General features: G+C 34.9%; 1 protein-coding gene across 1 annotated transcript; it reads left to right on the top strand.

The window, feature by feature from the left end:
- Window positions 1-15,246: 15,246 nt before the first annotated feature.
- On the top strand, window positions 15,247-19,201 carry LOC148200513 (somatic embryogenesis receptor kinase 2-like). Its single transcript, XM_088113213.1, has 4 exons — window positions 15,247-15,791; window positions 15,876-16,217; window positions 17,465-17,859; window positions 18,540-19,201. Exons 1-4 carry the CDS (start codon window positions 15,572-15,574, stop codon window positions 18,852-18,854), a joined length of 1,272 nt encoding a protein of 423 aa, XP_087969339.1. The 5' UTR covers window positions 15,247-15,571; the 3' UTR covers window positions 18,855-19,201.
- The last annotated feature ends 2,906 nt before the right edge of the window (window positions 19,202-22,107 follow it).

The following is a 22,107-nucleotide window of genomic DNA, read 5'->3' as shown; positions in this document are numbered from 1 at the left end:
GAAGAATTGAAATACCGAATGATTGGAGTGCTGAAAAGTCAACCAGAAACCAGAAAAGTCAACCAGTCAACCAGAAAAGTCAACCAGTCAACCAGAAAAGTCAACCAGTCAACCAGAATGCTGAAAAACCAACCAGAACACAGAAAAGTCTGACCGAGTGGCGCTGAGCGGAAAAATACCGCTGAGCGGCACTTTTCGGTGCCGAAATCACCGCTGAGGGGCAAAACAGCAGTTGGGGGGCAAAATGGATCATGCGCTAGTACCGCTCAGCGATAAAATACCGCTGAGCGGCATTCTAAGTGGGCTTGGACCGGTTTTCTTTTTTTGTTTTATGGGCTTGGACTTGTTTTATGTTATTTTTATGCCCTATTTAAGGACTTGCACGTCCTAGGGTTTGTATCTTTGGCTGGGAGGAAGTAGAAACACACTTTTCACCCCTTGGGGGTAGATTGGGAGATGGTGACGGCTCTCCTCTTCTCTTTCTCGGGTTTTTCTATCTCTTTCATTCTTTCATTATTGTTCATCTAGGTTCACCATGAATATGGTGAACTAAACTCTGTATGTTTGTTGGGGAATCAATGTAATCTTTTGAAGCTCTCATATATGGAATTTGTTTTTACATCTTTTATTTAAGATCTATGCTTTCTTTCATCATTAGTTAGGGTTTTTCCTCTTTGCGTAATGCTTGCATTGTTTAACTCATTCGATGCATGATTATTGGTTTTGTCGATACGGGCACGTACGGGGAAGTCTAGATCCGGGGAATTTCTCCCAATATCATATTGGTTGTCGTTAAGCTCCTGCCTTATGAACTATCATTAGGAATGCTAGGAATTGTATGAACTCGTGATTGGTGAGAAGCCTTCTTGAAAGGTACTTTAGAGAGTGACATTAACAATGATGATTTGAATGTTGAATTCCTAAAATATATGAGAGTGGATAAGATGAAATTGACCCCCAACAACATATTCATACATATATTTCATTGAAAGTGTTTATCATTTGCTTTTGCCATTGATCAAAACTTCATGCATACATATTTAATTTTCGTCTTTTGCATATAAAATCCAAATATTTCGTTTTTAAGTCTTAGCTAATCAAGAAACCACACAACTAAACTAGGCCGTGAGTCCTTTGGGAAGAACGATACTTGGTCTTACCAAGTTTATTACTTGAACGATTCGGTCACACTTGCCGATTGAAAAACAAGTTTGTGACATCATAATTTGGTGTTCATAAATTTGTCCATCAGTACGTCCCACATTTCTTGAGCAGTTTTGCAGACAGAGACCCTGTAGAACTCATCAACAGTCAATGCTGATGCAATGATATTCCGGGCTTTTACGTCATTCTGAAATCTTTTCTTTTCTTCAGTGGTCCATTGACCACTGGGCTTTGGTTCCTGTGTATTGTTAGTAGGAACAGAAGAGCCAGACGCAATAACATCCCAAATTTCACAATCAATAGATTCAATAAATATTTGCATTCTTACCTTCCAGAATGCATAGTTTCACCTGTGAATAGTGGGGGTCTATTGATTGATGCACCCTCTGCAAAGGTTTGATGTGATCCTGCCATTTGAATGACTATCAAAGCAAGCTCTGATGCCAATTGTTAGAATCGCTGCAACGGAATTATTAGCGTGGAACAAACCAAGAGGGGGGTGAATTGGTTATATACTTTTATTGTGCCTTTTATTATTTTTCTCTTAATTTTTCTTACTGGCGAATGATTAAATATAAATGACAGAGTAAGGGAAAGAGAAAAATTACACAGGTGATTTTATCCTGGTTCAGATCACTAGGATCCTACGTCTAGTCGCTTATCTCAAACAAGATAAACCTTTTTCACTAACACAAAACACTTACAAATATTAGTCACAAAGAAAAACAATTTGTAAGAGTTTAGAAATACCACCTCTCTTGAAACCACAAGAGACGAACATACACTTCCTTTGAATCTTCACAAAGGATGACCACCTCCTTCGAATGCTTCACGAAGGATGATTCTCTTCCAGGCACTTCCTCAGAAACACCAAGGATGAACAAGCTATTCCTCTATCACCGTAGAAGCACTTCAGGACTTTGCAGACAAGAGTTTCCTTAGCTTCAACAATCTCACAGAGTTCTCAAAGAGTTCATAGATCTTTTGCACAAGGGAAGAGTTATTTTTGAGATAAAGAGTGAGCCATTTTATAGACTCAGCCTAATACCCTTCCATTCTTCGAAATGGGCCATCTAACGCATTTATCGATTAACATAAATATTAATCGATTAATAATGAGTACAACAGCTAGTTTTTCAAATCTGAAACCCCCAACGGCTAGTTTTTCAAATCTGAAACCCCCAACGGCTAGTGTTAATTGATTATTCTCAGGAATAATCGATTAACTAATCGATTATTATTAGCTTTAATCGATTATTACAGGGGCAATTGGGTTTTCAGTGCCAGCCTCGTTTTAATCGATTAAAACTGGGTTTAATCGATTAAAACAGCTTGTGGATGATTCTCAACAGTAAATAAATCAAATATAAATTACCAGAATCAACCCTAATACATATTTGAGCACTATTACATCAACTTTGATTATTATAAAAGCCTTATAAAATACAGAGATCTTCAATTTGTCTTTATGGATCTTGACTTGTGTAAATCTGTTCATCATCAAAACTTCATCTTTGATTTTTGCTAACAGCCCCGGCTCACTTCCTGGAGGCCATGAAGTTGGTTTGGCGGGGTGCAGGAGCAGTCATCAGATCTGGAAAAAACAAGAAAACTCAGATACGTTAAGGTCGACATACTAAAGAAAATGAATTCAACATAATAATACCATACCAAACGCCTTTCGTTCACAATCCTCATGACGAAGGCATTCGACTAAGTGACGGACGGAAATTCGGCGGGGAAGAGCGTTAATGGTGAGCACAGCCTCTAAGTCAGCCGGACCCAACACCCCGACAGGGAACACTTTTATTTTCTGGGGTACCCTTGTCCAGTAAAAAGGGAACAAGGGATTCCCCGCAGACTCATGGAATTCATGACGACCGACAGCATCGATGATAATCTTGAAGTAGTGATGCTTGAAGTTCTTGAATGAGTCGGAGTAAGGACGGAAGAGTGTCCTATCCCAAATAGAAGTTAGGGACACCCAACCGCCTTGAGGGGGCGGACGGACCTCGAAGTAGTGGAAGAAGACCCGGATTGTCGGGGTAACACCCACGGCCACACACATGGCTAGAAATGCTTGCATGGCCACCCAGGAGTTGGGGTGCAGCTATGCCGGGGCTACGTTCGCTTCTCGAAGGACAGCCATCTGAAACTCCGTAAATGGCACCGGGACAAAGAGTTGAGCAAAAACATTGGCATACATATAGAAGAAGTCGTCCGGGCTCGACCTCTTCCCATAATAAACTCTTTCATTCCTCAAACTAACCCTGCCCGGACCAACCTAGAATCCTCCACGTCCCGGATGACATGAAGACGGTTGACCCTCCAAGCTAGTAACTCGCGGGTGCCTGATAACAGTTGAAAAACTGTTATTTTAATGCTTAAAATTGATACTAAAAGCAACCTTTAACACTTAGAAACTAGCTTGAAATCATGGTTTGGTTATATTTTTAGAAATAAGAGAGCTGGACAGGTTTATGCTTGATTTCAGTGTCTTTGCAGGTTTTAAGGTGAATTTGGTGAAAGAAGTGAAGAAGGATAGAGATGGAATCAGAAAAGACATCGAAAAGTGCAAAAGGAGAAGCCACAACTGCCGCTCAGCGGCAGTTTACCGTTGAGCGGCACTCAGGCAGTCACGTTGGCTCCACTGAGGGTGAAAAGGTCGCTGAGGGAAGAAAAACAACTCACGCACTTACCGTTGAGCGGTAGTTTACTGCTGAGCGACACTATTTTGGGCTTGGGCCTAATTTTCTGTAATTTTAGAATAGTATATAAGCTTTAGGACGTCCTAGGGTTTGTATCTTTGGCTGAGACGAAACAAACACTCTCTTTCCACCCCTTGAAGGAAGATCTTGGATGCTCAGGCTACCTCCTCCTCTTTCTAGGGTTCTATCTTTCATTCTTTCATTATTGTTCATCTAGTTTCACCATGAATATGGTGAACTAAACATTGTATTGTTGTTGGGGAATCAATGTAGTCTTGTGAAACTCTCATATATGGAATTTGTTTTAACGTCTTATATTAAGATATATGGTTTTCTTTCATCTTTAGTTAGGGTTTTTCCTCTTTGCTTATTGCTTGCTTTGTTTAACTCATTCATTGCCATGATTATTGATTTTGTCGATACGGGAACGTACGGGGAAGTCTAGATCCGGGGAATTTCTCCCAATAGCATATTGGTTGCCTTTTAGCTCCTGCACTTCAGAACTAATTACTAGGAATGCTAGGAATTATATGAACTCGTAATTAAGGATAGACCTTCTTGCAAGGTGATTTAGAGAGTGACATTAGCAATTGATGATAAGAATGATGAATTCCTAAAAGTATATGAGAGTGGATAAGATGAAATTGATAACCCCAACAACATACTCATCCATCTAATTCATTGAAGTGTTTGTATTCTGTTTTTCTCCATTGATCAAATTCATGCATACATATTTAATTATTGTCTCTTGCATTAAAACCTACAATCAATTTGTTCTTAAGTCTTAAATAATCAACAAATCATATAGCTAAACTAGGCCGTGAGTCCTTTGGGAGAACGATACTTGGTCTTACCGAGTTTATTACTTGATACGATTCGGTCACACTTGCCGATTGTTAAACAAGTTTGTGGCACCGTTTTTCGGTGTTCATAAATTTGTCATCAGTGCCGTATGCTGAAGCAAACAGACTGGCACCATAAGGAGCCCAGTCATATTCTGTCACCAGGGTACCATCACCGTCCGACTCATATGGGGAGTCGTCTATGCGAATGTCGCCCTTGAGCAGGAAGATGGGGACTCCGTTGATGATCCGACCGCCCGCCGCCTCTGGAGAACGAGGCTCCAGTCCGGAAGATCGGACGGTCTCCTCCAGAAAGGACGACAACACCGAACTTGGAGAAGCACCTCGCTCACCATCGCCCCTCGCCGAACTCCCCCGATCCTGCTCGACGACTCAGAAGAAGAATCAATATGGACAACAGCCATTTATTACCTGAGGGAAAAAGAATACAAGCTTGAATGAAAATGGAGAAAGTGAAAATGACAGCACCCCCTCTCCCTATTTATAGAAAAATTTATGTAACCGTCAAGCACATCTGCACCGTCCAAGGCCAGCACGATCAACGCTCCAGATGCGAGGCCGCTTCAACTTTCGCCACTGCAAACGCGACACGTGTATTTCCCGTCCAAATCCAAATTCGAAAAGTCGAGATCCCAAAGCCCATGAGATCCGGCCCAATACCAGTCCACTAAACCTCGCTACCCCACAATCAGGGCAGACACCACGCTCAAAGCCCTACATACACTGCATATACTAGGGCTTGGGGGGCTTGTGTACCAGTAGGGACCAGGCATCAAACAGACCGGACGTCCGCATAACCATAATGGTCCAATCACGCTACCTTGCCGCTCGTCATCAGGAGGGGTCGGGCGTGATAGGCCGGACGTCCGTATGTCCATGATCATCCAATTATGCAACCTTGCCGCTTGCCATCTGGATGAACAACAACTCATATGAGGTCGGCTGATCATATCGTCAATTAACCAGATTGCCTATATGGGTCGGCCGGTCGTAAGACCAAAATTCGGGAGACCAGCCGACCACATCGCTAATTAACCAGGTTAGGATTTAGATTAAGGTAAGTAGTTGCTAAAAGCTATTGGGCTGAATTTGGGTCGTGATTAACTTTTCACTAATCTCATGCCCATAGCAAAAACTATAAATACAAATACAGGGTGAGTGGTAGATAGGTTGCATTTACTGCACATTTATTACTGTTCTATCGAAAAACGCCATTACTCTCAAATTGACTTTGACATCGGAGAATCTTCGCAGGTCTCCCACCCGCATGCAGAGAAGGAAATCGAGAAGTAAGGAGTGAGAACCGGACGACCGAGAGACGAGAAGAGGAGGACGTGGAGACATTGTACGACTTAGCCCATACAACCAAAACACTTTTTGTTTAACATGAGAGAAGGTTTTGTGCAGATTTTTATTAATGTGAATTATACATTTCTAAATATATACTCAGATTCAAAAATATATTTTAGATGGTATAATATTACTCAATATATTTATTTACAACTTTCTGAATTTCATAATTTAAAATATATTTTAAATTTGGAAATTTATCCTAAATTGTATAATTCGGTATTATTATTATTATTATTATAATATTATGATATTATGATGATTTTTATTATTAATATAATATTATTATATTATTGTTAATGACAATAATATAATATCTTTACTAATACATATTAATATTTTTTGTTTTGTCTAAGTTTATTATATTTATTAATAAAAATTATTAAAATAATTTAAATATCTTAATGACAATATCATAATTCACTTATTAAACATATATCAATGTCAATTTTTTATTTATTATCTAGATTCATCGAGTTATATTTATTAGTGAAGATACTTCTTTAATGTTATTAAGAGTAATTTAAATATAATGTATTTTATATAATACCTTCCGGACTAGATGATCAAGAATGTGTTTTCGGATTCAAAAATATTCCGAATTATAAAGTCCAAAACCAATAAGAAAAACATACTGTAAATTATATAATCTTTAGTATCCTTCTAAATCTATATAAATATATGTTAGGTTGTATAATCTTAAATATATATTTATTACTATTTTTAAATTGTATAATCTGAAATATATTTTCTTGATCTTAAAATAGATTTTAGACTGTGAAATATAGAAAGAATCACTTTTAGTGAGAGTAATTTTGGATTATAATGTTTTGAGATTGTAAGTAGAAAAAAAAGTCCTTATTTACTTTTATGAATAAATTTATCAAAATTTCAATATAAATTTTTGAATTTTAAATATTTAATTTTAATAGTAGAGAAACATAGAAAGTATTTTAGTTTCTATAAAAATATCTACAACAAGAAATCAATATCAAGGTTAATAAAACCCAAATCTCGAAAATCACAAAAAAACACTTACAAATTCTACCTTACACTTTCATCCTTATAGGCTAAAAAAGTAACCTTTATTATAAATATTTCATTAATTTTTATTTTTACTTATAAACGAAACCCATAATTGATTAAACAAATGGAATCGATTAAAACTAAATAAAATACAATAAAAGATTAATTTTTTTAATCTAACAAAATCAATAATTAAAATATAAAAATATAAATAATAATTCAATATTTAAAAATATATTTTATTATCATCATAAAATTAAAATTAAAATAATTAATAAAATAAAATTGATATTTTGCTAGTACATGTTTTATATTAAAATAAAATAAAATAAATTTATTTACATTCTTACAATTTATTATAATATATTTTATACTCAAATATAATATTTTATTCACTGAAATTTTATAATCACTTTTTATCTTAATTTAAAATTTATTTTACTTTTAATTTATAATTTTGAGAATTTATATTTTACATTAAATTATTTTAAAAAAAATTTATAAATAATTTTCTAAATATATTAACATATAACCAAATTTTTTTATTACATCATTCTTGATACTTTCCACTCATTTCTCTTCGACAATTAATTAGTTTGCACATAGATTAAATATCATACTAACTATATTATAATGTAAAAATTATTATTTTTATTTGATTAAAAGAAAAAAAATAAATATAAATAACGATCAAAAGAAAAAACAAACTAATTCCACTTAACCTCAAAATTAAATTAAGAAAATGTAACAACAAGTTAAGAAATTACATAAAAAACAATCCTAAAAATTTAATACATGAAACCTAAAAATAACATAAAAGGAAAAAATATAGACAAATGACGTGAAAGAGAATAGATATGACAAAATAAGGTTATTGGAAGGTTCCTAAGATCTCCTAATGTATTTCTCTAAGATTTATTATATAGAAATTGAATTATGCTTTATTTTGGACTTTTTAGTTGTAATTTTCTTCTTATAACGTAATATCCTCCAACGACAATTATTTTCTAAATAAATCTAATATCTTTATAATATATTTGATTTTTATGGAGATTTAAAAATATTCAAAAAGATTTTGTCATATTTCAAAAGATTTCAAAATTATTATGTTTTGATGTTTGTTATATAATTAAATAAGATATTTATTTCAAAATATCAAATAAAATATCTAAAGTATTTTTCTCAAACTATCTTTTATCATAAAGATTATTGAATTATCAAAGTTCTTTTTGTGAAAAAAAAATAGAGAAATTCACAAAGTTCAATTTTTGTTGGACATTCCTTCTTCATGGCTTAATCAAATTAAGTTTGGTTCAGCTAAATTAGTTTTTCAGTAGTCATATTTTTCTTCACTTTTTTATTTTTTTCTTACCTTCTTCATTCAATGTTTGACTTGATTTTTTGTAGTTTAGATAATTTATGACCTTAAACCTAACTTCAATTGCATCAATACACCTCAAAATAATAAAACAACATTTATTCAGCTAAAAAATTATTTTTAACCTCTCAAGTTCATTTAGTTATCTTAGAAAAAATCATGATTAAAACAAAATTTTAAACACAAAAATCAATTAAGAAATCAATATTAAAAGTTAAATGAAGGTATAAATATGCATTCATCAACTTGACCTTCGGTCAGAACCGACTCAACCAACATTTGACCTATATAGCTTGGTCGAAGCCCGTTTGATTGAATTTCACTCAGAGTTAACTCAATTTTATTTTTAATTTTGACCACAATTCACTCATCCTGAATCGATCAGGTCAAATTTCTGCCTAGGCTGACTTAGTCAAATTTCCATTGACACCATCCCAGCTAATTTTGATCGAGACAAACTCAATCGAATTTTGATTGAGCCCTACTTGACTGAGTTTCGGTCTGGATTGACTTGCCAGGGTCGACACTGTCGAATTTCGGTCTGGGTCTACTTTGTTGAATTTCGATTAGAGCTAACTCGGTCGAATTTGGGTCGAGGCTAACGTTACCAAATTTTGGTTAGGGTCGACTAGATCGAATTTCGATCGTGGTCGAATCGTTCAAATTTTGGTTGGGGCTAACACGATAGACTTTCAATCAGGCTTAACTCCCTAAAATTTTTGTCGGACTCGACTTCGCCAAATTTTTGTTGGACATTGTTAGCAATAAGGGAAGAATTAAAGATATGAATTTCTAAATGATGACAAAAAGAAGGTCCAAGAATCCAAAACACTGCAAATATGTTAGAGGACTTGTTGTTTACTTTTAAGCTTTTATAATAAGTCCTTTATGGTTATATGTTGAACTTAGAAGAATACACAACTAGTTGCATAAGATTACATAGGTAAGAGTTTAATTTCAAAAATGCTCTAGAATAATCAACCATCATAACTAATAATCGATTACTCCAGTTAATCACACTTGGTAAACGATTATCATAAAGAGAAAATAATTTTTGAAATAGCTTCAGATTATTCCCACTTATGATAATCGATCTTCAATGATAATTGTGAAAAGACTCTTCAACTTTTTAACCTAATTTTCAAATATTGTGTCTATATATTTTGCTTAAACCAAATTTCGAACAAACTATTCATTTTAGAGGTTTAGTATGGTGTTGTAAAGAAACTCTTTGTGCTTTTGAAAAGTGGCTTATAAAGCCTAGTGTTGGTAGAAGTGAGAGCTTTCACTTAGTGTGTCTAAGTGATTGTGTACATCTGTTGTGACTAGGAAAAGTTGTACATCCTTTGTGTGTCAAAGAAAGTGTTGTTCGTGCCTTCAAAAGAGGTGTTTTCTAAGCTTTACTCTACTATTTGTTATTGTAAGTTCTTTCTATTTTTAGTGATTAGTTAATCCTTTTTAGAGAGATTAAGAATTGGATGTAGGGTCTTTTCCCTACATTATTTATCCTTATTGTTCTTTTTTAAACGAATAAATTTGTTATGAAATCAATCCATAAAAAAGAAAATTTTAAGAGGGCACAATTTTTATTAAGTAAATCAATTCACCCCTCTCTTGGTTTTTGTCCTCATGTGAACATTCAGTTGTGTGATTCGAACACTTGATTCGGTGTGGAATTTTGGTCAAGGCTGACTTGGTGGAATTTCAGTCGAGACCGACTCGGTCAAAATTTTGTTGGGACATTCTCAGCTGAATTTCGGCTGGTGATGACTTGAGCTAACCTTTGGATATGGAAGACCAAGATTGACCTTCGATTGGGGATGATTAGGGTTGGCACATTCGTAAATTAAAATCACACAATATGCCTCATTTTTAGCCGAACCAAAGCCTATTAAAACACGGTGGCACATTCGTAAATTAGGCAAACTTTTATGACTCGGTTCATAGTGAACCGAGGCTTATAAAACATACTGCCTCGGTTAATTGGGGACCCGAGGCAATATGTCTTGTCCATCACTGACACATCTGATTTATGGAACGTTGAAGTCTTTTCTGTGCAAACCATACGACATCAGTTAAGTAAGAGCTGGTGTAAAAAGTTGTTTATGCTTCGGTTAGGTGGTAAACTGAGGTGTATAAGATTTTTTTCTGGAGTTTTGGCATCGGTTATTGGGTTAACTGAAGCATATAGTGGTTTATTGCCTCGTTTATTGGATTAACTCGAGGTAGTAGAGGCTGCTTTACATTACTTCCAGGGATGTAAAAACATTTTACCTTACTGTTGTTCCTCTTTCTTCTCCCTGCAAAACTGGTTTTTCTTCTTCCCTAGTCGCACCTTCATTGCTCTCTGCAGCGAAGTATCCTCTCATGCGCGTTGGTGCCTCCGTTTCGCCATCTTCGTTGTTGCATTTCTGTGTTGCGTTCGTGCCTCCATTCCAGTCAACACCGTCGCTACTCCGCCACCCTGCACCGCTGGACTTCAACGCTTTCTCCACGGCGTTCATCCCTTCACTTTGTTCTTCGTGGTAAGTTTTTTTAAAACCGCTCCCTTTGAAGAAAACTTTTTAAAATGACAACTTTCGCAAGACCGAAAAGCTGACTCCTTGACGGTGGGTGACATACAGAAACTATTGAATAAAATAAATCTCTTTCATGCTTTCCTGCAATGAAGAAAAGAAAGAGAAAAATAAATAAGAAATTGTTATATGTATATATAGAGTGAGTTAGCATGATGATATATTAATTATATAATTATGACTTGTGTTATTCTGATATTTTTCGTGAGGCCTGCACACGGTTGTTATCATTGAAGCTTAACTGCGCTTAAGTTTTTGTGTATCTTTTCTTTGATAAAGGTATCCCTAAGTTTTCCTCAGAAGCAATTATGAGCTTTGGATAAATTGTGTATAGCAGGACCATTTAGTGGGTCTAATTCTGTATCATTTGTCAGAAAAAGAAAAGGGTACAGAAGTGAGTTATTTTAGAATGATGTTGATGATTTGCATTTTCATGTGTGATATATGATTTGCTCCCTTTGAAGAAAACTAATTTCCTCTTTCTCTGCAATAAGTTTGTTGTTCAAATATGTTGGTTCAATTGTCTATATGCGATTTTAGTAGCATAAGTTTGATTCGGTTCTCTGCTATTTCAAAAAGTAATTCTAGATTAAGCTTAATTATTTGAACTTAATTTCCTCACCTTTTGATTTTTGCTTGGTTTGATGGTGATAATGGGTGAAGAGAATTTGGAAGAAAAGGTTTGGCTGAGAAGAGAAAATGGAAAAGAAAAGAAAGATATTATGTGAAGAACTATTGGTAGAGTGGAAATGAGATATACTGAAACTTTTTATTAAAATGATATTGTTCTAAGGTATAATTTTATTTTTGGTGTCCTTTTATTTTATAGAAAAACAAGAAAAAATAAATTATTTCAAAAATAACTTTAAGAGAGTAACGAGGGAATTATTGATTTATGAAGAAATTAGTCAACCAAATGCTAATATTGTTACAAATAAATTACTAATGCATGAAATTAAAGTTTGAAGAGGAGTTGCTTGGAGCCATTCTGTGCACAATGAATGATGATCAAGATTGTGGAAAGAAATTTAGAGTTGTCACTAGATTTGACTACTTTAAAGAAGTCAAACTCAAATATAAGAATTTATAATAATTTAGTCACACTTTTCTACCAATCATAGGACATTTTCTTCTTGCACCTCCATATAAATAAAGTTTTCATTCTATTTTTGAATTATACAGTGAGTCTTAATTTTTGAGTTCTGCAATTTTGAAGTCATTTTTAAAATGAGATTTTTTATATATAAATAGAAGTGTAGAAAGAAACTGTCTCTTTAATTGAAATAAAAAATAAAACCCATGTGAGTGGCAGCTGGACTTTGTATTAAATCAGCCAAATTCTTTTGAGCTCTCCTTCTTGTCCACACTTCTTTTATGGAGAGTATTGAATTGTGTGATTGTCCTCCAAATGTCTCAAAATATTATTCAACAATTTTCCTGCAGTTAATAATGCAAATAATTAGCCTAAGAAAACTAACTAATGTGTGCTTTGTTTTTGTGTAGATATTATATTTTTGTGGTGAGATATTATATGCGAACATTTGGTGAGATATTATTCTCAATAGTTGACCGACTTTCACGCTCCCAGATTCATATTCTTAAAATTTTCCTTTTAATATGAACATGTAATTATTTGTTTGCTTCAATATATTGTTTACGTGAATATATTGTATGTTGCATATGTAATTATTTGTGTGTTTGAATATATATATTGTTGTTGTGCATTAGCCTTAGTTTGCTGTTTGAGATTCAATACAAAAATTATTGACTATCTCCCGTTTTTTTTAACAAATGTACTTTTACAAATGAATAGAAAGGAGATAGTAATAATAATTTACAAGTATTTAATCTTGAATTTTCCGGTTGGATAGTTTAAGAAGTGTAATAACTTTTTCATAGTTTATTAATACTTATCAATTTTAATATATGTGTCTTAAATTTCATGAAATCTTGCAGTTGTGTTTTGTATTGATCTTTGGGTGCATATTTGATTGTGATTTATAATCACTTTCATTTCGTGTAACCTGAACACCAATGCGAAATGCTGACAAAATTTCGTGAAATTTTAGATATGTTGTTTAAAATTGATATGTTTAATAAACTAAAAAAAGTGAATCTTCTTGAATGGGATAGGGTCACACCTTGAATACAAACACTATTAAAGTGATCATTCAAGATTATTGAATTGTGTAAACAATTTCAGTAAACATGCGTACGGATCGAGGGTGAATTAATTTACCACGCATCAGCACTGAGTACGAGAGAGTGGTAGAAGAATTTATAGAGTTTGCGCAACGTAATGCGAGTACAAGTGGTTATGATGAAGTCAAGTTTAGATGTCCTTGTGTGAACTGTTTGAATGGGAGGAAGTTGAATGCAACCGATATTAGGGAACATCTTATCTATGATGGTTTCATACGAAGTTATACAACATGGATATGGCCCAACGAGGCAACAAACTTTCCAACATCCAACTGAAAATGTATATGATTCCACCATGGATATGGAAGATCGACCGGAAGAAGACAACTTAGAGGACATGATCCGCGATGTTGGCGCAGAAGCTTTTGCCTAAGCATATGTGTATGAATCAACTAAGTTTGCATGGTTGTCAACGGTGTTAAGGCTCATGAATTTAAAGGCGAGCAATGGATGGACTGATAAGAATTTTACAGAATTATTTTCGTTGTTGAATGAAATGCTGCCAGATGAAAATACATTACCCACTCGTAATTATGATGCAAAAAAATTCTTTGTCCGATGGGTATGGAGTATAAATGGATACATGTATGTCCAAATGATTGCATATTGTATAGGAATGAGTATAATGTTTTGACAAAGTGTCCAAAATGTGGGTTATCACGATACAAGGAAAAGAACAACGGTAAAGATAGTGGTCACACAGAAAAGAATGGTTATGCTTTGAAAGTAGTTTGGTGCCTTCCACTGGTGGCCAGACTTAAGCGTTTGTTCGCAAATCCCAAAGACGCTAAAAACCTAAGATGGCATGCAGATGAGAGAACAACTGATGGGCTGCTTCGTCATCTAGCTGATTCAAAGCAATGGAAAAATATTGATCAAGAATTCCCCCTTTGGTCAAGAGTGTAGAAATCTTAGGTTTGGCTTAGCTACTGATGGAATGAATCCTTTTGGTAATTTAAGTACAAATTACAGTTGTTGGCCCATTATATTGATAATTTACAACTTATCTCCTGGATTGTGCATGAAAAGAAAGTACATAATGTTGTCAATGTTCATATCTGGTCCAAAGCAGCCTGGAAATGACATAGATGTTTATCTCAGGCCACTAGTTGAAGACTTGAAGTTGTTGTGGGTTAATGGGGTTGAAATATTTGATGTCTTTGCTTCAGAAACTTTCATGATGCATGCCATGTTATTTTGCACCATTAATGACTTTCCAGCTTACGGTAATTTGTCGGGGTATAATGTGAAGGGTGATAAAGCATGTCCTATATGTGAAGAAAACACTGTAACTCATCAATTAAAACACGGAAGGAAGACAATGTATATGCGTCATCGGCAATTTTTACAATCTAATCATCCATATTGAAGGTTAAAGAAAACATTCAATGGAGTACAAGAGAAAGACAATGCACCCATTCCACTTACTGGACTTGAAGTTGTTGAAAAAGTTAATCGAGTACATCATGTATTTAGGAAAACATCCAAGAAGTCTTCTGTAACCACCCCTTGGAAGAAGAAATCAATATTCTTTGATGTTCCATATTGGTCAAAGTTAGATGTTAGACATTGCATAGATGTGATGCATGTAGAGAAGAATGTTTGTGATAGCTTGATTGGTACACTACTAAACATTCAGGGAAAAACAAAAGATGGAGTGAATGCGCGTTTGGATTTGGTTGACATGAAGATCCGAGAAGAGTTGGCACCAAGAGAGATTGGTAAACCTACTTATTTTCCCCCTGCATGTTACACAATGTCCAGACAACAGAATATAAGTTTTCGTCTTTGTTTAAAGAGTATCAAGGTACCACAAGGATACTCTTCAAATATCCAGAGCTTAGTGTCAATGCTGGACTTAAAGCTTGTTGGACTGAATTCTCACGATTGCCACGTCTTACAATTNGTACTTATTACACTGTCACAATTTTACTACTGTATTTATAGAGTACAAAGGAGCAGAATACAAAAGGTCAAGGCACTTCCGTAAACCTTAACCTTAAAGTTGGGTTCCCATACATAAATAATAATAATAAACATTAAATTTCAACAGTGATGACCGGCCAATATTCCATGTCCTGATTTTTCTATTTTTGGTTTATTGAAATTTAATTATTGGTGTTACTATTTTCTTCTTTCCGTTGAACGTTGAGACTCTTATTGTGTCATGCCAGTGAGTTGGTGTAGATTTACATAGACTTATTGTTCATTATCCATTGTTGCTGTTTATTGTCTTGTGAAGTTTTGAAGATTAAATTCTTTTTTTATCTAGTCATTGGTCAGTCATACATTTTAATAGGTTCAATGCCTATTTATGCTATGAGTTTACAGTTATTTTGTGCTAATATAAAAGAAGCACTTATGTTTCGTGATTTCCTCTGTCTAATTGCAGGAGGAAATAGTGCCACTGGTGCAATAGCTGGAGGAGTAGCTGCAGGTGCTGCTCTGTTATTTGCTGCTCCAGCAATTGCATTTGCATGGTGGCGTCGAAGGAAACCACAAGAATTTTTCTTTGATGTACCTGGTGAGCTTTCCCTTCCTATTCGAGTTAGTAGTGCATTGGAAGAATAATTGGAGAGTTGACTCCTTTCCTTTCATCTAATTGCAGCTGAAGAAGATCCAGAAGTACACCTTGGGCAGCTCAAGAGGTTCTCACTCCGGGAACTGCAAGTTGCAACAGATACTTTTAGTAATAAAAACATTCTTGGAAGGGGAGGATTTGGTAAGGTGTACAAAGGACGCTTGGCAGATGGTTCACTGGTTGCTGTGAAAAGATTGAAAGAGGAGCGCACACCTGGTGGGGAACTTCAGTTTCAGACTGAAGTAGAGATGATCAGCATGGCTGTGCACCGAAATCTCCTCCGTTTACGTGGGTTCTGTATGACACCAACAGAAAGACTACTTGTATATCCTTACATGGCTAATGGAAGTGTTGCCTCATGCTTAAGAGGTATGGCATTTCCTTTTTCCTCCAGTCTTTGGCCTAGCAACAAAATAGAACAGGCTTATGTTAAAAGCCCTTCAGTTTTGCTATGTAGTTATTTTGAATTTAGCTTTTCAGGGGATGGAAACAAGTTACATAAGATATCAGTTTGATTTTTTACTTTTTCAACTGTCATGCACTCTCCTTTCTTGATTACCTGTCATTGTCAGTTATTCCTCTCAATTTTCAAATTCTATCAATCCTTGCTACTGGCATTTGAAGTACATGGATAGTTTTAATGTGCTACAGCTCTGGTACGTGGATAGAATACTAATGAAAAAGATAATTAGGGTTTAAATTTGTAAAGACATGTGGATTGGAAAAAAGTTTTCTTGTGTCATCTGTGGTTTAAAAGAGACTTCTTGTTCCAAAGTCCCTAGAGTTATTTCTCTAATATGATGTTAAGGAAAGTGTTAGGTTTCCGATTGAGAAACCTAACTTTCTCACAATATCCAAACACCCAAACAGCACAGAAACAATAAATAACAAAGGAATAGAATGAATTTCTCTGTGAATGTATCTACTGGAACGTATAACGAAATACAATAACGGGAGCCTAATCCCCCTCAACAAGGTTCAAGACCTGTTTTCACAAAAGTGTACGGCTAGCTGCCCTCTAACAAAGAATAGAACTCTATTTATATAAGATCTTCCATCCCGCCTTTCCTAACCGCTCTCTCATTTTCCCGCCTTCTATCCCTTGCCTTAGATCCTATCAGAAAGTAACAAAAGTCACTCTATCTTTTGCTCTCTTTTTTCTTATTCATGTCAACATATACATCAAAACGAGGAATTTTGGGCCACCGTTTTTGGATTAAGTGTTAACTACCATTGACTTCACTTATAGATTTTGTTATCTTCTGGCTTGGAAAATGATTCTGCGCTTGATTTACCATTTCCTGCTGAAAGTATGTATGAAATATAGACTCAGACTAAAGAAGAGAAGATAAAGCACCATAAGATAAAGAAATTGCCCGATTTATGCAAATTGAGTTTGTTAACACTATAGTCATTGAACAAAAGACCCATGATGTTTATTACTGTTGTGTAACATTCTATGCTACAGTAAGTGAAATGAACTTGGTTATACCACATGTCAACTAAACTTGTGCTACTAACTCAGTTCTTTATTTTATTTATGTCAAACATGAGTCTTCTACATTATCTTTCCCTAATTTGTGTTGTCTCATGATCTCGTATTTGCATTATTATAGAGCGTCCAGCACATCAACAACCCCTTGATTGGCCAACAAGAAAAAGAATAGCATTGGGATCATCAAGAGGTCTTTCATATTTGCATGATCACTGTGATCCAAAGATTATCCACCGTGATGTAAAAGCTGCAAACATATTGTTGGATGAGGAGTTTGAGGCTGTTGTTGGGGATTTTGGGTTGGCTAAACTGATGGACTACAAGGACACCCATGTTACGACTGCTGTACGAGGCACAATTGGGCACATAGCCCCAGAGTACTTATCTACTGGTAAATCTTCAGAGAAAACTGACGTATTTGGTTATGGTATAATGCTTCTGGAGCTGATCACTGGACAAAGGGCTTTTGACTTAGCTCGACTTGCGAATGATGATGATGTTATGTTGCTGGATTGGGTATGTTGACTGTAAATGCATATCCTTGTGTATTCGTTAATTACATTTGTTTTCATTCACCCTTAAAGTAGTTTTCTCCTTCCTTCAATACTTCGGACAAGGATGACATAGGACTAGTAATTATGCCCGCAGATGGTAGCATGCAGAACATATTTCAAATTTTCCATTTTTTCCATTTTCTTGCCACCACTGTACTAATTTCAATGCTACTTTTGTGCTTCTAAATACTTTCACTGTTGTTTTATTATTGAAAGTGGTATCTATGACATCAAATGTGGCCTGTTAGGTCTTGCAGGAGAAAACAAGTTCTAACTCATAATACTTTTTTAGTGCAGGCTAGGAAAATTAGGTCAAGGTTAATGTTGCTAATGCTATTAGCAGCTGTCAGTACTGAAATTTACTTAATGCCTATATAATTTATCATGATCTGATTTAGGAAAGAAAAAACAGGCTATGCCTCTAATTGGAAAAGGATTAACATGATGTTGAACATTGACTTGTAGTCATTTGAACTGTGCATTCATGATCTTCCATGAAACAATCACTAGTTTTAAATTATAGTCCATGTTACTTGTCGACAAGAATTTCATAGTTTAGTACTTATTGCTTTTGTCTCTGAAATGCATAATATTTTATAGTAATGTCATGTCCAGATCTGACATAGCTGAGTATGTTGTTAGGTTAAAGGACTTTTGAAGGAAAAGAAGCTAGAAATGCTTGTGGACCCTGATCTCCATAGCAATTACATAGATGCTGAGGTGGAACAGTTAATTCAGGTTGCACTGCTTTGCACACAAGGTTTCCCTATGGACCGGCCTAAGATGTCAGAAGTGGTGCGAATGCTTGACGGTGACGGTTTGGCCGAAAGATGGGACGAGTGGCAAAAGGTGGAGGTTCTGCGCCAGGAAGTGGATCTCACCCCTCATTCCAATTCTGATTGGATTGTTGACTCAACTGAAAATCTACATGCAGTTGAGTTATCTGGTCCAAGGTAACTCTGGCACAATAGTAAGTTAAAGGGAGAAAATAGAATTATTTGTCATTTTTATCAGCTATAGAAGTTTTCTTTCACTCTTGTTCCTTCCTGTAAGTCCAGTCCACTGCATTGTATTCATTTCCATTTGTGCATAAGGGTCGCTTTCTTGAGTTACAATGTGTATCACCTGCTTCTGCTGTAGTTTGATGAAGTGAAATTTACTTAGATTAAACAATTGCAGCAGAACTATGCACACTATCTTTCATACTTTTCTATAATCTGCAATTTTGATGATGATGTTTGTGAAATTGTGGGAGACTTTCCCTGCACCCTTCTTTATCAATATCAATTTTTTTTTGTCTCGAAGAGTGACATACCAATGTTCAAATGCATGATATTTTACATAAAAAAACTTGAGATGCTTATTATGTCATGATAAAGGGCTCGTCTGGATAACCCACCTTCCAAAAATCAACTAGCGTCATACTCGATTCATCCATTTTGACATCATTCTTATTGTCAATCCTCTTACATTTGAACACTGGACAAGTAAACAGAATATAATCAACCTTCGAGATCTCTTCTATTATACCATACGTCATTGATTTAAATACAGGATTTTGATCTTTGGATGAAAAAAATTTTGGCGACTCAACTTCAAGGTTGACTCCACTATTTTGTACTGTGTTTTTATAATCCACAGACTTCATATAAAAAGTGAAATTACTAATTTCGCAACATGTACAACATATAATATCAAACATCAGTCCATTTGCTAGTCACATCAAAGTTTCAAGATTTTGAATATTTCAAAACCTCAGCTTTAAACAAGGTTTTAATATACTATTATGCTTCATCAGCTGTTATTTCTCTGATTGTCTTAGAATGTTCTCTTCACAATGACTTTTTGTGCATATAAGTAAGAGATCACCTCATATGTGTTGTTTAGTATGTATAGATGTGCTTGCAACAATTCATCGCGATCTTTGGTTAGCACATTTACCTCAAAAGCACCTACTTATAGAACACCTTTCAACCATGATCTAGAAGAAACTCCTATCATATTTGCTTTTGCATGTAATTTGAACAAAACTCAATACTTATATTAGCAATAAAACTCTCAATTATCGAAGCTTTTGAGTGATATTGATTTTTCATGTACCATTTCAAAATCTTCATATAAAGTTCAATATGATACATCCATCTTGGGTGACAAAGGAATTTGAGTAGATGAAGGGGTATTGTAGGGTTCTGTGTGATGAAAGGTGAAGAAAAATGAGAGTGATTTTTATGTGATTGATAATGTGGGAGCAGATGACGAAACATCCTGGTTACACAAGAAGAAAATTGTAAATATGAAAAAATGGTGTATGTTTTTGTTGAAGTTGAATGAATAAAATAGGGGAAATCCAAAAATTAGAGAAGATGGATTTCTATGTTGTATGAAAATTGAAGGGGTTGATAATGGAGTTGAAAAATAGAGGAGTTGTGATGATTGTTTCTAGGTGATTAATGAGAAAAGATATCAATGACAATAGAAGTGGGAAATATCGGAGTTGAGACATGGAGGAAGAAGAATAATACTTTAATAATTTTTTAATTTAAAAAAAAATTAGCATGTAGCAGACTCATGTAATCAGATGTGGAACAAAATTTATCACAAAGCATAAAACTTAATGTCGTTTGAAATTAGGGACCAAAACCATTGTTTCTCAAAGTAAAGGAACCAAACAATATCAAAACTTTTAGCATGAACTATTTATAACTTTTTGGCTTAATACCTATTTTGATCCCTATATTAGTTAGTTTTGTTCGAAATGGTCTCACTTTTTTGAGATGTTCAAAGTAGTTCATTCTTTTGTAAAAATTGTTCAATTTTGTCCTTTTTGCTAACGATGTTTAAATCGATAATGATGTAATGTCTACCTTAGCCAATATTCAATGAGTTGTTCAGTTTTAAAATACGTGGTAATACCAGCCCAAGTGTTGTGACAATGTTAAAAGTGAAATGGTTTTTATAAAAGAAATTACAATTAGTTCCAAAGGGATTTGCGATTAGGGTGAAATTGGGTTGAAGAAACTAGTGAAATTGGTGTTCAATTTGGGTTAGTGGTTCATTGAAATTGCATTTGGAAGAGCTTAGGTCAGGGAAGTGTTCGTAACCTCATGTTGTGTTTGTTGGATTTTGGTGTTAGGGTTTAATTGTGCTTGAATCTGTTAATTTGGTTAAATGTAATTTTTGTTTGATTGGGCATGGGTATCGTGGTTAAAATTTTGTAATTGTGTAGTGAAAGCTTGCTGGTTTGGGTGTAATTATGTTGAATATAATTCGTTGTGGGTTTGTGTTTAATTATGGTTAAAATTGTCACGTTTTGGGGGCTTTTTATTGGTCTTATAGGTGTTACTTTAAGATTATTTAATGGTCCTGGTTTCCATTTGTAGGGTTGGATTTGGGATGTCTAACCAAAGGTTTGAAGTAGTGGTTCACTATGGTGCGACCTTGATAAAAGAGATGCCCTTTAAGTATATAGATAAGGGGATAACTTATTGGGACGTTGACCCCAACAAATGAAGTTATTTTGAAATACTAGGTGCCCTTAAGGATTTGGGGTACGTTGAAATAAATGAGTTATTTTATAGTATACAAACTATGTTATATAAGTTATATGATGATAGAGGTGAAATGAATATGATCAACGTGACAAAATATTTTGGGCAAGTTAACTTGTTTGGTGTACATGGAATGAACAAGCCAAAGGTTGTTGAAAATGATGTGAATGAAGATCTTTATCTTTGTGGAAGACCTTTAGAGAGTGGTGAGGGTAGTGATGTTGATCATTTAGCAAATGTTGAGGATGGTGATGAAGGATTTGTGGAGGGTGAAGCTGAAGTAGAAAATGAGGCTAAGTTGTTGACTGAGGCTGATATTCAGCTACACACAAAAGCTGGAGTAGAGGTAGACAATGAGGATGAAGTGCGGTGCATATAGAGGTTGGAGTGGAGGTGAATAGTGAGGATGAAGTGCAGGTGCATGGACAGGTTGAAGTGAAGGTGTATAGTGAGGATGAAGTGCAAGTGAACAATGAGGATGAAGTATATATGGAACATCTTAGTTCAAGTGAGATTAATGAGGACGTGAAGGAGGTAGAAGATATTGATATTGGTTTTGAGGTACAAGTTGATGGAAATACAGAAGATTTGATGAAGAAGATAAGGGTGAAGAAAGTGATATTAAACAAAAAGCACATGCTAAGGGGTTGTCGGATGATGAA

This window comes from Vigna umbellata, chromosome 4 (genome assembly GCF_029865625.1).
Source record: "Vigna umbellata cultivar VRB3 chromosome 4, Vumbellata_1.0, whole genome shotgun sequence".
In the NCBI taxonomy this organism is placed as follows: Eukaryota; Viridiplantae; Streptophyta; class Magnoliopsida; order Fabales; family Fabaceae; genus Vigna; species Vigna umbellata.
Note: the sequence above shows the minus strand (reverse complement) of the source record. Positions and strands in the feature narration are given on the sequence as shown.